At 39.4% G+C, this 23,599-nt stretch overlaps 1 protein-coding gene across 5 annotated transcripts in view; it reads left to right on the top strand.

Moving 5' to 3' along the window:
• The first annotated feature begins 8,246 nt into the window (after positions 1–8,246).
• Positions 8,247–23,599, top strand: part of LOC139702317 (monocyte to macrophage differentiation factor) — a 97,451-nt gene continuing 82,098 nt past the window's right edge. For 4 of the 5 annotated variants that reach the window (XR_011704912.1, XR_011704913.1, XM_071603151.1 and 1 more), the window contains exons 1-5: positions 8,247–8,522; positions 15,307–15,388; positions 17,971–18,131; positions 21,217–21,291; positions 22,882–22,983. Coding sequence is in view for 3 of the 5 variants with exons in the window: in XM_071603151.1 (XP_071459252.1) it covers positions 8,497–8,522; positions 15,307–15,388; positions 17,971–18,131; positions 21,217–21,291; positions 22,882–22,983 (446 nt within the window). In the remaining 2 variants the exon portion in view is untranslated. Of the gene's footprint in view, positions 8,523–12,670; positions 12,748–15,306; positions 15,389–17,970; positions 18,132–21,216; positions 21,292–22,881; positions 22,984–23,599 lie in introns of those variants that run through there. The other variant, XM_071603152.1, reaches the window with a different exon arrangement.

Raw genomic sequence — 23,599 nt, forward strand, 5'->3', positions numbered from 1 at the left:
GAATTGAAAAATTACAGAGGTATAATCAGTGTTAACGAAGGTAGGTCAGCTGTGTGTGCTATCGGGCAATGATGGGAGTCAGTATTCTAGTCTCACACAGAGACTGGCCCTATCAGGTCCCTGAGAGACGCACTCCTGAGTTGTACGCATACATGTCAAAGGAAAAGGAAGCACAATCTAGTACAGCTTTAGGAAAGGGAGGTAAGAGGGTCAGTTGTTGGCTAGAACAAATAGTCAATTCTTCTGACAGCCTTGAACTGGAAAGGAGACTGAATTGTCCCAAGGATGCCACCTTGGGAAGCCATGCTAGGGTTGGTCAAGTTTCTCAGTGCAGGGGTTTGGATAAGTTCCTACACGCCAAGAGTTCTATGTAGTTCTGGTATTTAAAATGCCTGGAAAAATCATTTGCATTTAATAAATCATCATTCATTTATTCATACAAAAACCCTCTAAGATCCCATGCAATCAAAACTCTAATGACAGGTTTTTTTTAAATTTAATTCTATGTGAAGAAAGGGCTTCTGATGCAAATTTTAAGTAAAAAAAAATGGTAAAGGAAACTTACTTAATTTACCTCAAATACTATTGTAAAATCGTTGGCAAGCAATGGGTGTGCTATATTTTTAAACGAATCTTATTTTTTAATTAAGGAGTCTCTTACAACTTGCCGATATTTTTGTTGACATGGGATTTGGTGGTTTGCTGGCAGAAAAATATACATATTTAAGTTATCCTACAATTTGCATGTTAACTCTTAGCTTGCCCTTCCTTTGAATAATCAAAAAAAAAAAAAATTCTCAGTTTCAGAATAGGTCAGGGTATTACACTGATTTAATTATACATCATTGCTGCAGAGCTGAGCTGGATCTGGGGAACAGTATGTGGCCTATTTTTATTTCTCTTTGCTCATTATATTTCTATTTTTAAATGGTACTAAATTGTGAGTTAAAGGCTATGCACACAGAAGCAGTAATAGGTGGAACTGTCTTCCTCCTTGGCTCTGAAGTATCATCATAGCCTTAGGCTTTATGTAAAGAATGACTTCATCTTCCTCTACCCTTCAAAGTTCCTGTGTTGAAGACTCGGTCACCAGTCTGTGGTACAACTTGGAGATGGTGGACCCTTTGAATAATGAGGCCTAGTAGAAGAAAGTTAGGTCACTATGACCTTGACCAGGACTTTGGGCACCTGTTCCCTTCTTTCTCTCTTTGCTTTCGGTTGGCCATGAGGTACAAAGTTTCCTCTATACATGCAGTTCCTACCATGATATACTATCTCTCACTATAGGCCCAAAGACATTGGAGCCAACTGACCATGGACTGAAACTTCTGAAATCATGAGCCCAAAGTAACCTTTCCTCCTTATGAGCTTATCTCAAGTGTTTTGTCACAATAATGGAAAGCTAACTGACACACTCAGATTATTCCCTTTTGGGGAGGGGGGATACCAGGGATTCAACTCAGGAGCACTCAACCACTGAGCCACATCTCCAGCCCTATTTTTTTATTTTATTTAGAGACAGGGTCTCACTGAATTGCTTAGTGCCTCGCCATTGCTGTGGCTGGCTTTGAACTTGCAATCCTCCTGCCTCGGCCTCCCCAGCTGCTGGGTTTTCAGGTGTGTACCATGGGGCACAGCAGATTATTCCCTTTTTCTGCACTTGAGTTGATGAGGCTTTAGTTCTAATAGTCATCACTTCTTGCCTGGACTATTGTAATTCTTTTGTAAATAGTCCCTATCCTTCCAATTTCACTTACAACATTTGTTAGGATAAGATGTATGTCACAGAAACCCAAAATAAGAGTGATATAAAGTAGATAAAAATTTATTTCTGTCATTTAAAAGCATGAACTGGCATGGAAACTCTGGGCCAAAGTCATTAGGGCCCAGGAATTTTGCTGCTCTGCTGTGCCAGAGAGTTACCTTTGCCATCTAGTCCAAAGGCCACTGTTCAATGTCCACATTTCAACCTATGGAGAAAGAAAATTAAGAAAGGGAATTTTCACTTTTAAAGGCGTGATCCATAGATTGCATGTCAGCTCACATCCTATTGTCTAGAACTTAGTCATATGGACAAACTCAGCTGGAAGGCAGGCTAGAAAATGTGGTCTTTATTCTGGGAAGTCATGTGCCCAACTAACAAACTGGGGTGTCTATCAGTGCAACAACGAAGAGAAAAATAATATAGAACTGCACTATCCAATATGGTAGCCACTCATCACATATGGCTATTTAATCTTAAGTTTATCAAAACTAAGTAACAGTAAAAATTGTGCTCCTCTGAGCACATTTCAAGTGTTCAGTAGCTACAAGAGGCAGCTTAGTGGCTTAGAGAACATGTCAATCATCATTGGAAGCTCTACTGCTAGAGCTGTTCTAGACAATCAACAATCTCTTCTGTATCCTTCCAGCCATTCTCCATACAAATTTTATCAGGGAGATGGTTTAAATAAAAAATTGATGACCTCATTTGTGTGTTTCAAGTTTCTCAATGGGTCTTTCCTGCTTTCAGTGTAATCTGCAAATTTCCTTAATTTAGCACATTGAGCCTTTCTTCAATTGGGAACATTCTTGCCTCCATGTTCATCAGCTACACTTCTGCACAAGGACTTTTGCTTGTGTCATGTGGAATTGCAGACCTTCAGACCCATCAGGGTTTTGCATGTGCTATATTCTCTTTTCCCTGAATCCCAACTTTGTTATCCCTCTTGCCTTGCTTACTTGCTCTCTCCCAACTAACCACTGGGAACAAAGTCTCAATGTCATCTCTTTTACCACCCCCCCTCCTGCTGCCCCACCTTAATATCACCAGTGATTTGTATTATGTACCTCTAAAATGTCCTGGACAATAAATACTCCATCACCATAGCACACAACACACTACACAGTGATTGATGGGCGATTATTTCTCCCATCACCTGAAGGTCATTGAGGAGAGTCTATCTTATTTGACTTGGTTTCTCGGACCTATATGCTCATGAGACTTTCAACAAGTGTTCATCGAATAAATGTGTGATAGGAAAAAAATTCCCTTTTCCATATTCACAAGAGACTTTGGTAACAGCAACATTGGTGCTTTCAAAGTATCTTTTAGGTTTGTGTTGCTTCCAAGTTCAGTTGTCCTTCAGTATCCACAGAGGACTGGTTCCAAGACTTGCCCTCTCCTACAAGATCTCAGAATGCAAACTCTGAGGATACTCAAGGTCATTATAGAAAAAGGCACAGTATTTGCATATAGACTGTGCATTCTTCTGCATACTTACATTGGTCTCTAGAGTACCCACAATATCTAATACAGTGCCTGCCTATCACATCTCTTCACTTGTGTTAATTCAGTATAGTACTCAGTGCAGTGAGTCAAGTTTTGCTCTTAAGAATTTTCTGGAATTTAACAAAATATGTATTTTCTATCCACCATGGGTTGAATCTGCATATGCATAGCCCAGAAATAGAGTCAAGTATATATCAGCAATGGAGGTGCAAGGCTTGTTCAAAAAGGCCCAATTGGATTTGAATTATAAATGAATGATGATAAACTATTGTATCTGGACCCTACAATAGTAAGCATGTTCCAGCGCATCAGCTTTCAGTGTGGGCAAGTTAAAAATAGTACTGAGCATTTCCATCAATATACTCTGCTATTCCCTTTTTAAGGGAAGTTATGCCTTATTTTGCTACTTCTGCTTATTTATCATGACCACATAGGATAACTGAGACCATAGAGAGGCACTAAGAATCTCTCAACTCTTTCCCCTCTCGGTTGACTGTGGCACAATAAAAGAACTCCACAGGTGTGTATCCACAGTGGTTCCTACCACCTCTACCTAAAGAAGTAAGGTGCATCGGGACTAAATGACCCTAATGGAAGGCCATCTACATTCTGTTAAATATTACTTTTTTATTTTGACTAAAGCAAAAGCTCAGACATCAATTTTAAACAGACTGACATCTAGGTGATCTTGTTGTCTCTGAACCACATGGTGAGAACGACTGCCATCAGCTTCTTTTTCGTTGGATGTGGGTTTGGGGTGTCTATTTTGCATTTTCTGGTATTCCCATCCCTATTCTCACCAATTCCCATAACTTCTTTTAAAGAAAGAGCTGAACATCCTAACCCTCTTTCCATGCTCAGTAAGAAAGTCACGAGGCAGGCAAAGTGTCCTACATTCAAAGAATAATCTTTTTTTTTTTTTTTGAGGGGAAACAACCACTATAGCTAACAGAATGCCACTTATTGATTGTCCACTGAGAGAAGAATGCTGCTTTGTGCCATGAGGAATGACACAGTCATATACTGAGATGAAGCAAGGACAGGAAAAGCACAGAGCTTGGGGTCAGAAAACCTGGGCTCATGTCTATATCTTAACTTTTTTACTTCCATATACAAATTGAAGCATTTTGCAAAAACCTCTGTAAACATTATCTTCTTCATTTATTAAATAAGCATGATATCATCTATCTCACAGGAGGGTTTAATGAATAAAATGAAATAATGGATATAGAAGTTCTAGGACCATGTTAGGCACTCAAAAAATTAATCCATGTAACCATTGTACCTCCCCTTTCCATGCCACCTCTGAGTCACTGTTGAATCAATACATCCAAACAGTTGATAATAACCATAATTTTAAAGGGGACCCAAAATTGTATTTGCTAGAAAATATTAGCATATCTGTTACATATGCTTAATAAAACTTCTCCCGGTCCCTTTCATTTTCTTCTCATTCTACTCAAATTCCTTATTCTGAGAATCCTCTTACTTTGCTAAATCCCTCTTCACCTCTCAAAACGCCTTGACCAACATCCCCCTAGATAATGGCTTTCTTTTTTCACTCATCTTCATCATATAGATCAATACATCTTATTTTCTTAAGTTCTTCCCTTTTTTTCCCTCCTTGGGTTTTTCCTCCTTCCCATTGTTTTCTCCCATTATTTTATCATGAAAGCCTAGGAGCTGGGATCCAGAGACAAGCATTCCCAGCAGGTAAGGGAATGTGGACAAAAGACCAAATAGGAAAAGATATTCTCTTTAGGAAAGGGGAAAAGGCTGGAAGCATCTACCTTTGAAATAACTGATTTACTCGGCCATCTTTGCAAAGATGGTTTGGTATCTGAATGGGGCTGGTTTGGTATCTGAATAAGGCTGTTAAAAACAATTTTGAAAAACATCCGTTTCTGTAAAAAGATAAAAATCAAAGTAGATTAAAAAGTTCATCTCTCTTTGCAAAGAGACAGACTGAAAGCCAATCACTGAAGTTTAGTCACCTTTCCAGGACATTGAGAGTCAAAGTCTGGAGCAGGTCTGCTATTTTCTGATTTGTTGATCACGTCACATCAAGGGGAGGGCGTCCCTGGTGCTTCCTAGTGTGGTTGGCATCCTATCCAGGGTCTCTGTGTCCCTCAGTGAGCAGAGTGAGTATTCTCCCCAAGGTTACCTCTGAACCTTAAGTCTGCTCTGTCAAAAATCCCTTCTATCTAGGCACAGGCTTTTTTGTATGCAAATATGTGCCTATAGGTTCTCAGAAAGAACAACTGACTCTCTGAGCTCAAGAAATACGTCACATCCTGCTGATAAAAAAAAAAAAAAAAAAAAAAAACTAGAACCAACAAATTTCCATTTTCTTCTGCTCCTACCCCCCCCCCCCCCAATCTCTAAATTGAATCTGAATCTGGTGTATCTTTTCTGCAAACACAACTGGGTTCCTTCTCAGAAGGAGATGCAAAGGGAAACTTCAGTTTAAAAAAAATAAATAAAAAGTGTGGCAGGTGTTCAAAGGATGCTATTTTTATTGTGTTTTATTTTTATTTTTTGAGGCCTGCATTTACCATGGAAAATAGGCTTCATGAATGATAAGGCTAATTTAAAACTTTGATCATATTTGTTAAATATGCCACTTTCCTTTAATATTCCTATAATTCTGCAGAAGAGACAATTGTAGGTCAAGGTGTTTTATTCTATCCTATTTAATCTATTTTTGTGAAAGGCTATGCCAAATCATGCTGGCATTTCATTCAAACTCCTTCCTCAGACTTCTTTCTCTCCCTCCCTCCCCTAATTAGCCTCATCACACTCTGCATCTCTGCACATCCATGACCCACTCTCAGGATGTGACCTGGCATCTGTTGGTTCATGGTATTGTTGTTGCTTTCAGTTATTATGTTTTCTCAAATTCATGTATTTGTTGAGTACCTACTAAGTCTGAGCTTCTTGAAAAATTTTAATAAAAGTATAAGTAATATAGTTTTCCTGCTCCAGCCATTTTAATCTGTTTTGATTTTTATCTTTTTACAGAAATGGATGTTTTTCAAAATAGTTTTTAACAGCCTTATTCAGATACCAAACCAGCCCCATTCAGATACCAAACCATACCAATTCATATACCAAACCATTCATTTAAAGTGTACAATTAATTGCTTACACTGTGTTCACAGAGTATGTATCCCTCACCACACTTCTAGAACATTTTCTTTAGTTACCAAAAGAAACTTTATACCTCTTAGCATTTCCTCTCCAATACCTTCCCACTCTCTTGCTGAGACAACCACTAATCTATTTTCTGTCTCTATGGATTTGTCTATTCTAGACATTTTATATAAATGCAACCATATAATATGTGGTCTTTTGTAACTGGTTTCTTTCATTTAACATTGTGTTTTCAAAGTTCATCCATGTTGCAGAATATACCAGTACTTTCTTTTTTAAGACTTTTTTTTTTGAGCCATTTTAAGTCCACAGCAAAAGTATAGAGATTTCCCATAAATCTCCCCCCTCAAAATGCATGGCCTCCTCCATTATCAACATCTTCCGACAGACTGGTATATTTGTTACAGTTGAGGTTCCTTTTTTATAACCCTTCTTATGCTATTTCATATGGATATTTTTCATCTATCTTTATTAGTTCTTTCCTTTGTTACCTTCCCTTCCCTATAACTTAACTTAGTAGTCCTAAGAGGTCAAATGATAGACTTTTTCAGTCCATCTTCATTTTCACGGCTTAGTATGGATAAAGAGAGAGAGAGAAAGTGTGTGTATATTTAAAGAGACATATACTACTTTAAAACATAGGAAGAGGCAGGCAGGCATACTGAAAAGATCTAGAGCTTTATTGCTAGAGGAAGATAGAATGAGTTTTCCATTTGACAAGTTTCTTAACCTCTAAAAGCCTCAGTTTCCTTATGTGTGGAATGAGGAAGATAATGCCTATCCAGAAATGTTCCTGAAAAAAAAATAATGCAATCACCATAGAAAACAACCCTCTAGATTCTGGTGTTAGGATTTAAAGAAAAGGAAATTATGGGTAAAATTAAAATTATGGGTGGAAGAATCCTCCAGCTTTCCAATGCTTCATTGCCAGCAGAGTAAACCCCCTTAACAAGCTGGCTTAATGCTCTCTTGAGAGTTTCCATTTTGAGGAGTAGGGAATGATATGGACAGATTAACTGAGGGGAGCACATTTAAATTCCAGAAGTGGTCCCAGAAAGACTCAGTAAATCACTCATTCATTTTCCTATTTCCTTCATCCATTTGAACCTCTCTTCCAGAAAGCCCACTGAGTTCAAAAGCTTTAGCTACAAGATCCTGATTCAGCATTATATTTTAGATGGTTTAGAAGCTGCTTGGATAAAATATCAAAAGATAAATGGGAGGATAACATAAAAGAATCCCTGTAGAAGATCCCTCCTTTCATGGTACTCATTGAATCTCAGTGTTAGATTATTCCTTAAAGGTTTCAATCCTTTCATATGACAGACAAGCAAAGGTTTTAAAAATCTGCCTTGGATCTCTCACAATAGCCAGCTGACACTCAAAATAATGAAGAAATAAAGGAATAGAAAGATGGAGAAATGCGTGACGAAGGATGGATGAATGATACCGAAACAAGAATAGAATGTGATCAGAGGTCCTTGTTTGCTATGTTTTTCATAATTGCTTTTCAGAGTCTTAGTCCAAATCCTTTTATAATTCCTCTCCCCCTCCTCCATCTCCATTCATGCTGCATCTCAACGCTGTATGGAAGAGCACCGCCCTTCCATCGCCCCTCCCCTTTCTCTTCGCCCCTCCTCCGCCTCAGTAAGGCCCCGCCCCGCCGCCTGAGCTCCTCAGAAATGAATGGCAGCGTAGCCGCCGCGCCGCTCCGGGCGCTGATTGGCCGCTCGGTGCGGTGACGCGCTGGCGGCCGCGGGCGCACGCAGAAGGGCGGAGCGGGCGGGGGTGGAGTTGGGCGGTGGGGCGGGGCGCGGGCATCCGGGGGCGGAGGACCTGGCGAGGCGGGAGGCGGGAGGCGCCGCGGCCGTTTAAGCGGCCTCCCTCCCGCCCCCAGCCGCCGGATCTGGCCCCGGCCCTGTCCCGACCCCCAGCGTGGCCCACTCCGGCCCAGCGGCTCCACCGGGCACGCAGGCGGCCTCTGGAGCAGCCCAAGCCCATGAGGGCCGCGCGCCCCGCCGCCGGTGCTGACGAGACGGAGCTCCCGGCCCCCGAGGAGGAGCGGAGGATCAATGCGGTTCAAGAATCGTTTCCAGCGGTGAGAAGGCTGGCGCGCCCGCCGCGCCGCTGGTGCTGGGAACGGGTCCCCACATTCCGGCCCTTCGCGCGTGGGTCCTGGCTCCTCACCTGGGTGCATCCCGGTGGATCCCGCGCCCTGGCTTGGTCCGGCTCCCAAGGGATTCCCTGCCCTTCTGTCCCTGTGCGATCCCCTTCCTCCGCGGAGCTGGCGCCTGACCTGGGTGGCCCCTCGCGATCTGCGCATCCGGAGCCCGCTCTTGCCCTGGTTCCCAGGAATTCACTGGTTTTGCCCGCCGGATCCCCATCCAAGTAGAGCTCTTGCTAGCCCTGAGGACCCGAGCCCCAGCCTCAGTGCCGCCCCCCGAGTCCTCCCGCCCAGGCTTTGGCCTCCATCCTTTTACCCCCGGGTTGGGGTCTCCCGGGGCGCACGGAATGAGGGTTGCTACTGAGTCCTGACGTGTTGTAAAGCGGGGGAGAGTGGCCTGGGCGGTTTGGATGCTTTGTCTGTGAATGGCCCCAGCAACAGGGAAACTGAGGCATGCTCATCCGGCCCAGCCTTCTCTGACCATGTCGGGGCTTCGCTGGTTGTCAGGCTTAAGAGTGCCAGAGCCATGCTATTTTGGGCTCAGCGAAGGAGCAAGTGCAGAGCTTTCGAGTGCAGAGACCTGCTGTTGAGACGCTTGGGTTGGGAAACCAAGAGGAGGAGGAACCCAGGAGGCGCCACCGGAAGGCAGGTCGGCTGCTTCTTCACAGAAGAGCTGGTGGGGACGCCAGACCGCGAGAGGTGGGGGGTGCGCACCGCGGCCTTCACTTCTGCTGGTCTCTGCCCTACAGCAGTGGATGGAGGCCGCTGGCCCGTAGTTCCCAGAGGAAGCTCTGGGCTTTTCTGTTTCGTTTAAGTGGGTGAAAGTTCACCCCTCCTGTGTTTGTAGTAACTCTCCATCCCTTTGTCTGAACAAGGCAGCCATCCCTATTCCCAAACCTTCACCACCAGCCAGCTAGCTTAGCAGGCTGTGATGGGGAACTTAAAGTAAGACATACCTGAAATCTTCCAAAGAGGTTATTGTTGAGTTTTTAGGCACTGCCTTAATTTTACAATTTTCAAGTGCACCTTTTTCTTGCTTCCAGTATCTTCCTTCACTGCCGACTTACGCATTATACTTATCTTGTTCTTTTCCTAGTCCCAAAAGGTAAAGGAGCCAACAACCCCCGCCCCCGCCATGAGTTGTGGTAGTCTGTGCCATCAGGAAGGGGACCAACTTGAAGATTTGGCTTCTGAATATTGCTCATCACTCAGGGTGTACAAAGCCTGGCACCATTTCCCAAATGGGAACTTCATATCAATGTTTCTAAGGGCAAAAGGGAACGAAAGTGTTCTGGCTTTAAAACCTTATATCAGAATTGGGGACTGTAGGGGATAAGGGAGAATGTAACAGTGGTTCAGGCATGCTTTGTGAAGCTCTATGCATGTGGTTTGTTTGATTTGGTTTTACTTGTCTGCACATCTGTGTTCTTCCTGTTTTCAGAGAACAGTGGCTCTATTCTGTGAAACTACCCCTTCCCTATTTGATTAAGTTTGTATTTCTCTGTTGCCCCTTTGAATTCTTCTATTTTAAAGAAAGAACAAAAAAGCCTGTTTTATTTTTTGTTGCAAAAACATTCAAACAGTCCTAAAAGAAATGAAAGGGAAAAAAAAGCCCAACCAATTTCACTTAGGATCCTGCCTTCTCAGCTGATTGCACTACCTTCTTTTTGCTGGACAGTAATCTGTCTAGTTTTTATTAGCATCACTGTAATGTGATTTTAGATTCTTCTATCCATTTAAAAATTGAAAATACAGGCATTTTCTTTTGGTGTAGTATAGATAGTAATTTTCTCAGCAGATGCATATTATTGTGCACTGTGGATATTAACAGTTTCTTTATGACATCTAGATCTACATTGATTTTGATTGAAGAATTGAGTGATTCTGTAATTTCTTGTTCATGATAGGCTAGATTGGAAAGCTATTTGTAAGCATCAATTTGAACTTGCAAATAAAAGGTAATATAATTGGAAAGTCCTGATTTTTGTGGTTTACACATTAAAATGTTGAGAATACTAGTCTACATTTTCTGGAAGCTGTGTTCGTTACACATCTTTCTGAGGATTCACTATAGTTGCAGGTACGTCAATTACACAGGAATTGTAGGGAGGGACATGCTGTCTTTCAAATAGTTTGCTCTTTTTCCTGATAGATCATTTAGACCCAATTGAAAAGCACTGGATTGCAGTAAAGACATTTCATTAGGCCACAGTTTGTAGCTATGCCTAAATTACAAGAACACCTTGCAGCTTTGTTCAAAATGAAACTTGGTGGTTATTGTGGCTTTGGGTCAGCATCCAGAGTTCTGCCATTCCTATGAAGGAGGGCTGTAAGGAAACAGACTGCTATCCTAACTGGAGGGATTTATGCAATTGTGGTTTCTCAAAAAACTGAGGATGTGAAAGATTACAGAGGGACACAATATTTTCTTGCTTATTTTATTGATTTACCAGTTGAGAATCCAAGTATGCCAAATCATACATATATAGTCATTCCTCCCCATTCACAACATCTGACTAATGATAATAACTGCTAACATTAATTGAGTGCCTGTTGGTGCCAAGGCACTGTCTGGGTACTTATAGTTTACCCATCTCATCAACTATAACCCTTGAAGACAGAATTTTATACCCACTTAATAAAAGAACAAATAGGTTTAAAGAACAACAGGGAACTTGCCTATAGGCACAGTTAAGAAGGGGCAGACCCAGGAGATCAGTTTTGTGTCTCTCTCCCTACCACCCTTATGGATAGCTCATCCTTTCTTTTTCTGTGTCCACACCATGACGTCTCTGAGGATATGGATGTTCTCTTCCTCATCCCAGCCTTGTGAACAATGGTTAGCTTCAAGATTGAATATATGGGAAAGTATCTTATCTTGCAGTGTTAGAAGTCTTCCATGGGTGCCTGTTTTGCATGTTTTTAGAGCATTGAATCATAGGATTGGGGTGGTCTCCTTAGGTATGCCTTCTCCCTTTATTTAATAATGAAGTCACATTGGCATTATACACTTCCTGAACAATTATGCTCAGTTCCAAAGGGAAGCTAATAAATAATAAGGTGCTGTGCCCAGGATTGGCCTAAGTGATGTTGAAGGGGCCCTTGGAGGATCTGTTGTCTCGATCTTTGAGTTTTCATTTTTTGAGATTCCAAGTTGCATTGACTGTAGAACTGCCTATTTCTCTTACAGAACCTTCTGAACCCCCAGGAAAACTAAATTGTGTTAAAATAGTTGAGCAGTAGTTGAAATGTCTTTCTATTCATTTATTCATTGAACATTTTTTTAATTAAACTTCATTAATAAGCTGGGCATTGTCCTTGGGATTGGAAATGACATGGTGAACAAGACAGCCTTCATGGGATTGATGCCACAGTGGGGAAAGATGAAATGAAAAACAAGTTTTAAAAAATCTTACGAATTATGATAAAGTCTGTGGTTGTTGAGAAGGGCTGAAGTGACACTTTAGGTAGGAAGGTCTGGAAAAATCTCTGAGCAGGTGACATCTGAGCTAAGCTTGAAGGATGAGAAGAGAACTGAGCCTGCTGGGGAAGAGTTTTCCTGCAGAAATAAACAACCAGTGCCCTGAGGCAGACAAGACCTTGACCTGTTGAAAGAACAGAAAGGTGTTGTAGCTGGAGGGTGTAGCTGCAGGAAGGGAGTACCTGGAGATTGGAGAAGTGAAAACTACACTGCCCGGGGCTTGTGGACCAGGGACATGATATAGTGTTACCAAAAAGTAGGTTTTAAGTTGGGATAGGGTTGTGATGTGATCTGCGGGTTAGACTCTGTGGTTGCTGTATTAAAGAAGAGAGTCTGGGTGAGGACAGGCAGCAAGGCCAGTTAAGAGGCTGTATTTTCACAGACTTCAGATGTTGGTGTCTTGATTTAAGGTAGGAATTGTGGAGTTGTAGAGAGAAGTACTGACCTGGAATGTATTTTGAAGGTAATGATGTTGCACTTGGAGAAAGGAACACAAAGGAATCAAAGACAGCTTGTGGGATTTGATCATGGGCCTCTGAGATCTGCTGGTGGATTGCTAAGGCTTGTTCCAGGATCCCTAATTGTTCTTTCCCTCTGTAGTTTTGCATTCTGTCACATGGGATGGCCACATAAGGACACTGGGCAAGGAGGAGGCAAGAGAGAATGTTGAAAGACAAAGTAAGGCAATGAATTAAAAACCCCTACTTAAATAATAATGTATTAAGTGTGGTTCCCATCCCTGTGACTAAATCACCTTCCCTCAGACTCTTCCCAGCATGCTGGTTACCCTTTTCTGAGCACTGGGTAACCATTAGGTTACTCTACCTTAACACAGATGTCTTCTGTAAATGGGTGCCTATTCTCCATAACACTTGAACCTTTCTCTGTTCTTTTTTGGAGGAAGAGATTAGGCACATGTGTGGGAGTTTATTTGCACTTTACATCTGCTTTTCCATTTATGTCTTAGAAGTAATTTCTTCAGAACACTGTGGAGGAGGCTTGATGGCATGCTGGTAGATCAGAGAGAAATGGAAAAATTCTATTAAAATTTTCTAGCAGAACAATTGTGCTGTCTATCCCTCTGAGCCCCAGACAGTGAAATGCTCTCAAGATACTTGCTTCTTACTTTTCCTTATTGCCCTAATCTTGTCCCTGTCCATCAAAAGAGACTCCCTTAAGTCACTAGACAGGGGCTTTTTTTCTCTACGATTTCCTACTTTATTTTTAACCTGAATTTTTCCAGGTGAGCAGGGACCACGCTGCCAAAAACATGGCCACCAGCTTCTTTGCTTATAGGAGAAAAATGTGAAAATCTATCCCTGATGCTGTGTAATGGCCTGTCTATTTTTAGATTGGGCTGCCAGAGATATAAATTGCTATCTTAGGCTGCAGCCTGTTGGTGGGTAGACAGATCCTACTTACTGCACCCTACATGGAGCATTTTCAATTTAATCTAACTTCAGCCATTTTGGAGCCTCACTTTTTACCCATTGAAATTCCCACTAGGCTGTGCTACTTGTAGCTCTGTTGTTATGTCTCAGGGTAATGATGTGGTAGGTCCTTCAATGCTTCAGACATTGAAAGCATTCTTCCCAAGAGCGTAATTATTTTTCTTTTTACTAATAAGAGCTGTATAGCAACACTGTCATCCCTTAGGAAATTAGCAATATTATTTAAAGAATTATCATGGGAGAAAAGATGATTGCTTGAAATCATTTCTCTATGTGTGAGAATAGTTTGGATAAATTCAGAAGCTACTTGCTATAGACTTTTTAAAAATAGTTTTCAAGTCACAGGTGGACTACATCAATAAGTAGGTATTTTACTAATTAAATATCTAACCCATTGATGGTTCAAGATCTTCACTGTCCCAAATTCATCCCATAGTAGATATTCCACCTGAACTGTGTGTATGGGGTTGACAGAACTGCCATTTGGTTTTTATTTATTTGATTTAAGGACTTAAGGCCCTTCTTAATCAGGGAGAAAATATTGGCCAGTCTTTTGATCACCAACTGGGCCCTGTTTAGAATGGCTTGCTACCATGTTTTAGCCAGTTTTTGGCAATATGGCTCTGCCATTTGGTCAGCCTGATCTGGGTTTTCATCATGTCAACAAATAATGTGTGACTAGTCAAAACTTGTTAGTGGCAAAAATTTTTCGCCTCCTCCAAACTAGCTCATACAAAAGGATAATTTTATTGTATGAAACCTGTTGACCTCTGAGACCTAAGTGCTGCCCAGGGCTCTTTGACCCCTCTTTCTTTCTGCTTTGCATCTACTTCTTTGTTCAGACAACTTTTTTTTCTCCTCCTGGGAGTGGTCAGACTAATCCTGGATCCACCATGAAACCTGGGTGAGTGCAGATTTAGGGGCATCCTCATCTGCACACTGAAATAGATGAACACTGTCATCTCTTGGTCTTGTGTATTTAGGTTTTCATTCTGTTGCTGATTATGATAGTGTCGGGGTACACAGGAAGCATGGAATTCCAGCATGTATCTGTATTGGTAACAGGTTTTAATATTTACATCCATATGCTAATTTGTGAGATACATAAATTTTATATCCAGGATATCAGGTACTAGTCATGTGTTTGGTTTTTGAAGCAAACTCCTTTAATACAGGAAGAATGAAGGTGAAAATATACCTGCTTGTTTAGGTGGCCTAGAGGAAGCCAGGTATCATTTAAGCTGTCTGCTGCCAGAACAGGTAACACAATATGGGGAAACTAGTTGGGCAAGCCTTTAATTGTGGGATGTAAGCTTTATAAAGATCTGCATATATAAAGCTGTATACATTCTGGGAGAGAAAACAGAAACCTTTCAAATACAACATATATCTTTTCATTTAATGACAACAACTAAAGTCCAGAAAAATTCCCTTGGTTTTTTTTTTCCTATTAATATTTACCATTTGGTTATGACTTTTTTTTGGCTCATTAGGGGTACCAGTTGAAGTGTTGAATATGGTTTCTGTTTGTTTTGGTTGGTAGAAGGTTTATCTTTTGAGTAAACTAAAAGAAAACTTCATTCAGTAGACCTGGGTATTTGCTTTACTATCGTTGGTATTATCCCAGTTTACATTTTTTTAATGGCTTCTGATTTTCTTCCTGTAACTATGTATTTTCACCAGTGACCTCTTCATTTAGAATAGGTGAACAGTCATTGCAGGCTTACCTCCTTGTTCTTTCCTTTGCTTTAAGCTTTATTCACATGATGGCTTTTTGTTTCTATAGTTTCATGAACCATCGGGCTCCAGCCAATGGCCGCTACAAACCAACTTGCTATGAACATGCTGCTAACTGTTACACACATGCAGTGAGTACATGTTTTCTGTTATTGCTGTTCTGCCCATAGGGTTCTGGTGGGAGGAAGGGTAATTAGCTCTAATAACCTTGGCATGATTAGTTGGGTTTACCTACCTCTGTGACCTTGGCTACCCAGAAATCAGCAGTGGGTCTTGTTCACCAGAAACTGTGTGGACATGGAGAATGCTTTGTATATTCTAACCTGCTGTCTGCTCTATCCTCAACTTACTTTTCCCAGTAAAATCATCTTTAAAAGAATAGTAATAAGTAAATCTCCTAGTTATAGGACAGCCAAAAACACACCTTGGTTATGAAGACTTTCACCCCTGGAATTGCCTTTTCAAGACAATCCAGCCATGCTCATTTGGCAAAAAGAGTTCACAATTTGTTCAAAAAAAGGTGCTTTTTTTACTCAGTGAAATGATGCACCTACATCCACCTCCACAGTGACCACTATTTCTCAGAGCGATATTCTGTATTGCTGAAGACAAAGCAGGATATGATCACCGAGCTTTTAATTTTTTCCTTTAAAAGAGCAAAATATACGCAGTATAAGAAACTCTAAAAATACTGAAAAATATTTTAAAAACAAAATGACTCAGAAACAAACTTTAACACTTTGATACATTTCTTCTGTGTGTGCATGCAGTATTTGTGGGTATGTATATATTTCCATAGTTTTCCTGTTAATGTCACATAGTTGTCATTTCCTTATGTCATTATAAATTTCATTTTATCTTTGATTTATTATTCCTTTTGCCAGTTGCATTTTGTGAGGCTTTTGAGGGGAAAACAGTGGCTGGGAGATAGTCTAGAAATGCAATATAGAAAATGGCCAAATGATTTCTCTAATGACAAGTGTTTACAAGCAGCTACTTTAATTATCATAGATAGTTCTGGTACAGTGTAATGGTCTGGGTATTGAGATATACAGCTCACCTTTAGGAATAATACTTATTTAGAACAGACCTAAAAATCCTTATACTTATGAATATGTCACAAATGAAGAAACACTTATGTAAGCTGAAATTAAAGAAAAACTGACAAAACCTCATATTGTCTTTAGAACAGAAAATGTAATCTTAATATACAGATAATTGGATTTCAGAAACCAGTGGAGTGTCTAAAACAGATTAAAGAACAACCTTCTCTTGTCATCATTTTATTAAAGAGAGGACGCTTTAACATAAAAAGTAAAATGCTCATGTCTCAATGGATGTTTCTTTAAATCAAGTAACTTTGTTTATGAGCATCTTTATGTCGTTGCCCTTATTCTAATTTTGCTCTGGGCCAATAAAATCTTTGGCATCTGAAAATTTGTACCAGTCCCAACTCTCAAGATTTCACATTCTGTTGCAGGAAGGCAACAGTAGATGTTGGGGACCAAAAAAGACAAAAAGATTGCCAAAATATTTGTTGTTTATTAGGTGTGCTTATTTTAATAATTAATAAAGTGTTTGGGAATTTCTGGGAGTTTTTGTATTATAAAATGCTTACTAGTCACAGCTACAGTCATATAACTAGATTAGCATAGAGTAAAATTCTTTGTTTTTTTTTCCTCTCTGTTTTTCCATATTTTTTATTCATGCATTATAATTATACACAATGGTGGGATTTGTTGTTACATATTCATACATGCACATGATGTAACAATATTATTTGGTCAATATGATTTCCTGGTATTTCTCCTTTCCTCCCCTTTTCTTCCTCACAGAGATCAAAATTCTAAGATTCTGGCTTCTTAAAAATTTTTGAGTAGTTGAGCCTTAAAAGCGGATTGTTCTTGTTTACTTAAAAACAAAAGTATTAAAAATGAAATGCTGCAAAATTACTGTCATTCTGCAGTAACTCCCAAATGGATAGAATGAAAGATTCAAATTAAAAATCAGGACATGACTTGAATAATTGATTTTGTGTGTGTGTGTGGTGTTGTATGCATAATATTAGTCATTGACTTGATTCATTCATTGACCCTTTACTGAAACATTGGAATTTCAGTAGTCCATGGGGGCAATAGAACAGAATATTTTAAAATCTGGACCTCCATGAAAAATCTAGGCATATGCTTGGCATTTGAACATTGTATTTATTTTATTTTATTTATATTTTGAAGTACTGATTGAACCTAGGGGTGTTCTGCCAATGAGCTGCATCCTCAGCCCTTTTTATTTTTACTTTTTTAAATTGTCCAGGCTGGCCTTGAACTGGGGCCTCAGCCTCCTGAGTTGCTGGGATTAAAGGCATGCACCAATGTACCTAGTGCATTTGAATATTTTAAATACCTACTCCAAATCAGATTAGAGAGTAGAATGAAATGTGCCCTTCTTTAATGAAGTCAGGAGAAAGAACATCTATTTTGCAACAGTTGAGTAATGTTGCATCTTTGCCTGCCTATTGGTGTACACCTTGGATGGCACAGTCCCTGGGAACAGTGTGCTTCCCGTGTAACAGCTAACCACTTCATTGTGCTCTCATGATTATTCAAGAAAGGAAAATGTTTCTTAGAAAATTATTTTGCTAAGCCTCTATTTTTAGCAAAAGTCTTATTTTCATGATGGCTAGGATGTTTACTTCTCATTACCTTTCCTCCAGTTCCTCATTGTTCCGGCCATTGTGGGCAGTGCCCTCCTCCATCGGTTGTCTGATGACTGCTGGGAAAAGATAACAGCATGGATTTATGGGATGGGCCTTTGTGCCCTCTTCATCGTTTCCACAGTATTTCACATTGTATCATGGAAAAAGAGTCACTTAAGGTACAGTGGATAAAATGCTATTTAAATAGGCCAAACTAGTTGACTCAGTGTATTGTCATCCTCCCAAACTGGCATGTTTTTAGTCACATGGGGCAAAGAGTGGACATCTTCTTGTTGCAGGAGGGCAGCTGTAGATGTTGGAGGGTCTAAAAAAGTGCTGTTCTGTAATCAGAACACTTTCTTTGGGTTGGACAGAGCTCGAGGATTCCTCTCCCTCTTAGCATCTAAGAAAGCAAGCCTTTGCTAATAACCACAAATAATAACTCACTGGTTCCCCAAGACTTAACAACTTTTAATCCTTAGAGCAATTTTGTAATTCTATCTAGCACACCAAGGATACTTACTGTAAGAAGCAATAGCCATGGGTTATTGACAAAGCACATTGACTTTGGAGTCAGCAAGTGGGTTTTGAGTCCCAGTCCTGCCCCTTAATCTTGGGTAAGTCACTTGACCTCAAGGAGCTTCAGTTTCTTCACTGCGAAAATGAGAGTTATAATACCTGACTCACAAGTTATTGTGATAGATGAATAAGATAATATATATGAAAATGATTGGAAAATTACAAAATACCATAGGACTATGTGATGTAAGGAGATATATGACAGTTTGGTTTACCATTTCGTGAAGTTGAGGTTTTAGAAAGAAGTTCCATGTATAGCATTCAATCAGCATTTAAGTATTTTGCTATTGTTAGCTGTCAGGCACTTTGCAAACGTTGCTGTGGCCATTGGCCTACCAACAAGAAGAAGACAGAAACATAAAGGAATCATTTGAGCAACTTTAGAAGGAACAGAACATTCAGATGGGGGTGGGTTGCTTGTGAAATAGCTTTTTAGTAGATTAAACCCAAGAGGGTAAGTTTTTTTCTTGAAAAAGAAGGATTCAGAGCAGTCTGAGAGAGATTTAAAGTAATACTTGAAAGTACTTTTTGGTTTTATAGAATTTCAAAAAATAATCTTGAAATATTCAAAAATCTAGTATTGAAAAGATGTTTCATTTACAAGCAGGATTTTGGAGATGATTACTGATTTTGTCACATGTAGAATCGAGAGTAACAGAGCTGGAAGGATATTTAGAGATCATCTAATCCAAACTCCTTAATTTTAGTTGGGCAAACTGAGACTTAAAGAAGTAACCTGACTTGTCTAGCTCAGTGAAACCAGCAGAATTGGATCATCCCAAGACCTTTGACTCCTAAGCACTTTTTTTTTTTTCTTTTTCCATATCCTTCATAATACTGCATATAGTTTGCTGTCTGCTACCCTTTCCTATAAGGTGACAGTTCCCTGGGCTTAAAATAAAACCACAGCATTGAATTTCAAGGGTTCTTTGGAACATGCTCATAAGACAACCACAAAAGTACCCACCCTGGCTCCTCAGGGCACACTGTCGCAGAGGCCAGTCTGGAAGCAGAGCACTTCATTATCATCTTGGCATATTCCAATGCTTGTGGTTGCCTCAGCAGACTTGGCTTTGATGTCTAGATTTCTGAATCAATAAAGAGTTGTAGATGCCTAATTCAATATTCAGGGCCTCCTTGCCGGGGACAAGGAAAGTGCAACGAAACCAGACTCTCTTGAACCTTGATGTAGCACTGGTAGAATCAAAAGCCACATTTAGATTTTTGCTCTGCCTTAAATATTTTAAATATCCAAATAATGCCTTAATTTCAGTGGAAAAGAGAAGGGAAGTATTAATATGTGCTAGGTGCTACTATGTGCTAAATATTTTCATGGCCTACATTATCACATTTAACGCTTCACATTCTATGTAAGAAAGAAATTACTTTCATTTTACTTGTGAGAATAGTGAGAGAGAAGTGGGTGATAGAACTTGATTAAGTTCCAGTTGTGGCTCCCTATTCTAACAATGTCTTGACAATCTAGAAAGCAGAATAAAAAAGGTCCCGAACTTTGCTAGGAGTTGCAGTCATTCCAGAAGGTTAGGGAAAATGAAAAAAAAAAAAAAGTTTCAAAACAGATACTCCCTTTCCTTGGACCCTCTAACACATTTCTAGCTTTAAAGTAGAATTGTCTGGGCTGGAGTCCATGGCTACAATTTAAAGCTCCCCAGGTGATTGTAATACATAGTAGTCAAATTTGAGAAGCATTGATCTAGTTCTTGCTTCTTTAGATCTGTGACCTGAGTTACACTGGGGGTAACTTGTAGCTTCCCGCCACTAAACTAAAAACTATTCCTCCTCACAAATGTATTCTCACTTCACTAACACAAGTCCTGATCAGTCTGTTGGGTCAATACTGTGTAGGGGGAGGTCAAGCCTAATGCTAGTGCTCCATCAGGTTGTCGTTAGAACCTCCTGCACACTGAAGAGAGATCCAAGTGATGTTGTGCATTTATACTTTTAAATCACCTCAGTAAAGGCCAGATTCTGCTTAAGCCATTTTGAGTAGACCTCCATGAGGCAGATCTTGGTGCATACATTTCCTGACTTCGATTTTGGAAAGAGGAACTTGCTTAGAAATCTGAGTGGCCATCCTCTTGTAGCAAATAGAATGTTTTGTGTTTTTGTTATGGCTTTTCCTAAATTACTGCATTGCCTTTATTACATCCTCTTGTCTACTCTGGGGTATTTAAAAATGAAAGCTTTTTAAAAGACATTCTAAACAGATACGAAGAGTCTAGCCTAAGTTCAGGGAGTGTTTGCTGAACATCAGGACCTCATGCCCTGTGCTATGGGAAGAACTAGGAGGTGATCTGCTGTCAAGGAATTTCATTTCTCTATTAGATAGGCTCTAAAAGAAACGGACAATATCAGAAAAGACAGATTTCATTTCTTTTAATCACTTTAGACTTCCTAATTATCATGGGGCTCTATTTCTGTCTTGTACATGGTAAGAATATGTATTGTGTGAACAACCTGAAAGTCAATATAAAGCTTTTTATTTGTGGCTTCATAATATTAAAAAAAAAAAAAAAAAGTGGCTTGAAGAGCAAGTTATAAATGTCGTGAGAGACTAGAACAGGAATGGAAATCGCAACATAGTGCAGTGATAACCCATACTTTCAGTCTAAACATTTTTTTTTTTTTTTTAATGTGGCTAACTTGTGTTTTCTTCCTTACCAGGACAGTGGAGCATTGTTTTCACATGTGTGATAGAATGGTTATTTATTTCTTCATTGCAGCATCTTATGCTCCATGGTAAGATAAAACTATTCTTGAAGGCAATATTTTTATGATTAGAATTCCTCATTTCTCCTTTCTTCTATTCCTCCTCTCCCTGCCCCCGGCTCTCATGCATACATTCCATTTCCCCCTGAAGGGACATAAATATATGCATTTTTTCCTATTTGATTACTTGCATCAGATTGTAGTTTTAAAATGAGAAATATTGCTGTTTAGAATGAATATCTGAGAATTGAATTGTCTAAGAGGATGTGAATGCTATGAACTTAATTGTAGGTAGCATGTTCATTTTTAAACATAAACTTTGCCCTCTATATTCTTTCCATATACCTCTGCTGCTTTTCAGAACTTGAATTGTTCAAGTAAACAGTGCTGTAAATACATATGAGAAAAGCAAGCTTCCTTTTGAGATTTATGCAGCACATTCTCATTTCTTTGCTATCTGAGTAAGTGAACTAGCCAAATTAGTTTTAACTATTTAAAATATCTCGTATTCTCTTCCATTTTCTTGATCTTACTTTCCTGTTGGTACAGAACAAATGCAATCTTATGTTGCTTTGAAGCACATAATTAAAGAAACATTAGTTTTCCCTTATCAAAACATGGTTCAATTTTAAACACTCAGAAGTTCTTATTATGCCATCAATTGCTATAGTCATTAGAAAAGCAGACTTCTAGATTCTGGCTAATGTAGCCTCACTTGTTCCAAAGAAGCATAATTATCTGTTAGTATAAAAATAAGTGCTAGCTCTCCCCAATACATCTTACTAAATTATAGGTCTGATTCATATTGGAGTGAGACTGCTTGAATGCTTTTGTGAAGTACATTTCAATTTAAAATAAGTAAATAAATAAAAAAAAATTAAGTATGAGCTGAGGAATCAGGTATCAAAATAGGCAGTTTATTCACATTTAGTTTAGCTTTGCAAGTGCACCTTTTCCAATTGAAAATATTAATTTTATAGTCATAGCCAATTAGAGCATTTTTTTTCATATTCTTAATATGATACTATTACAGATGAACTCACAACATTTTAAAATTCAGACCTCACAATTGTCCACAGTTAAATTCTAACAGAATATCTTCCATCACACATGTTGGGATAATTCTTCTCATGTTTCATCTTGGCAGAGAGCTAGGTAATGGAGACATGTTGTCTGTGTATTAGGTATCTGCTATGGGTATGTGATTCTGGCTCAGAAATTTGTTCAGGTTTCTCATTAAGCTTTGTAAGCAATCCACTCCCCAAAACATGCTCAGAAATAAAAAGACAAGTATCCTTTACCCCAGTCTGCACTCCTAGGCAAATTCAGGCATGACAGGTGTGCTGGGACTCACTTCTGCTTGTCTGTTCTTAGTTGGTTCTCTTTTTAAATCATGCTAGAACTTATTTTAGATCTTAAAGGTTAACTGAGAATTTTATCTTTTTTAAGTTATTAATTTTACCCAAATTGCCCAGCTGCCTCCTTATTGTTCTGATACCTTCTCTTCCTGCTCTTATCCTAATTATTTTCTCACTTTTCAGTGACTAGAGGAAAACACAAGTTCTGTGAATCTCCTTCATTTATCCCTTCTGTTCTTTGTTGTCATGTTTACGTTTGTAGGTTAAATCTCCGTGAACTTGGACCCCTGGCATCTCATATGCGTTGGTTTATCTGGCTCATGGCAGCTGGAGGAACCATTTATGTATTTCTCTACCATGAAAAGTAAGAGAAAATAATTTACATTTGATAATTTTAAAATTAACTGCCTAAATTTTACCTGCATTTCAATACAATTTCCTTTATATTTGTACTTCAAAATAGTAGAAATACATAAATAGACTATATTGTTTTTAATAAATCTTTAGAACCATTTGGTATTCATTATTGGTGAATAGATTGCCATGGAAAGATATGAATGACATGTGTATGATATGATGTGGATGAGGGACAATATGGCCAAGCATTTTGGAATCAGTGGGACCTCATTTGTCATTCTAAGGCCAACTAGCCTTGTCCTCTGTAATTTACAGTCTTGAGGTAAGAAAAATAGCCTTTTGTAAGGTTTTTATGAAGATTGAAGGTAACAGATATTAAGTGCCCAGCACAATACCTACCAACATAGGAACCTACTGGGTGTTCCAAATAGGCTTCCATAAAAAAAGGGCCATTTGGAAGGATATCTAAACTCTTACTATTATGGCCTTGGGGCACACTTTACAGTTCCTTATTTAGAGCTCATAGTCACAAGTATTGAACAATATAAAAAGAAAGGCTTATTGAAATCTGTCATAAGTGACTCACTGGAAATTAGGACCCAGGTGTTCCAGTTCCTGATCCA

The sequence above is a fragment of the Marmota flaviventris genome, chromosome 17 (genome assembly GCF_047511675.1).
Source record: "Marmota flaviventris isolate mMarFla1 chromosome 17, mMarFla1.hap1, whole genome shotgun sequence".
NCBI lineage: Eukaryota > Metazoa > Chordata > Mammalia > Rodentia > Sciuridae > Marmota > Marmota flaviventris.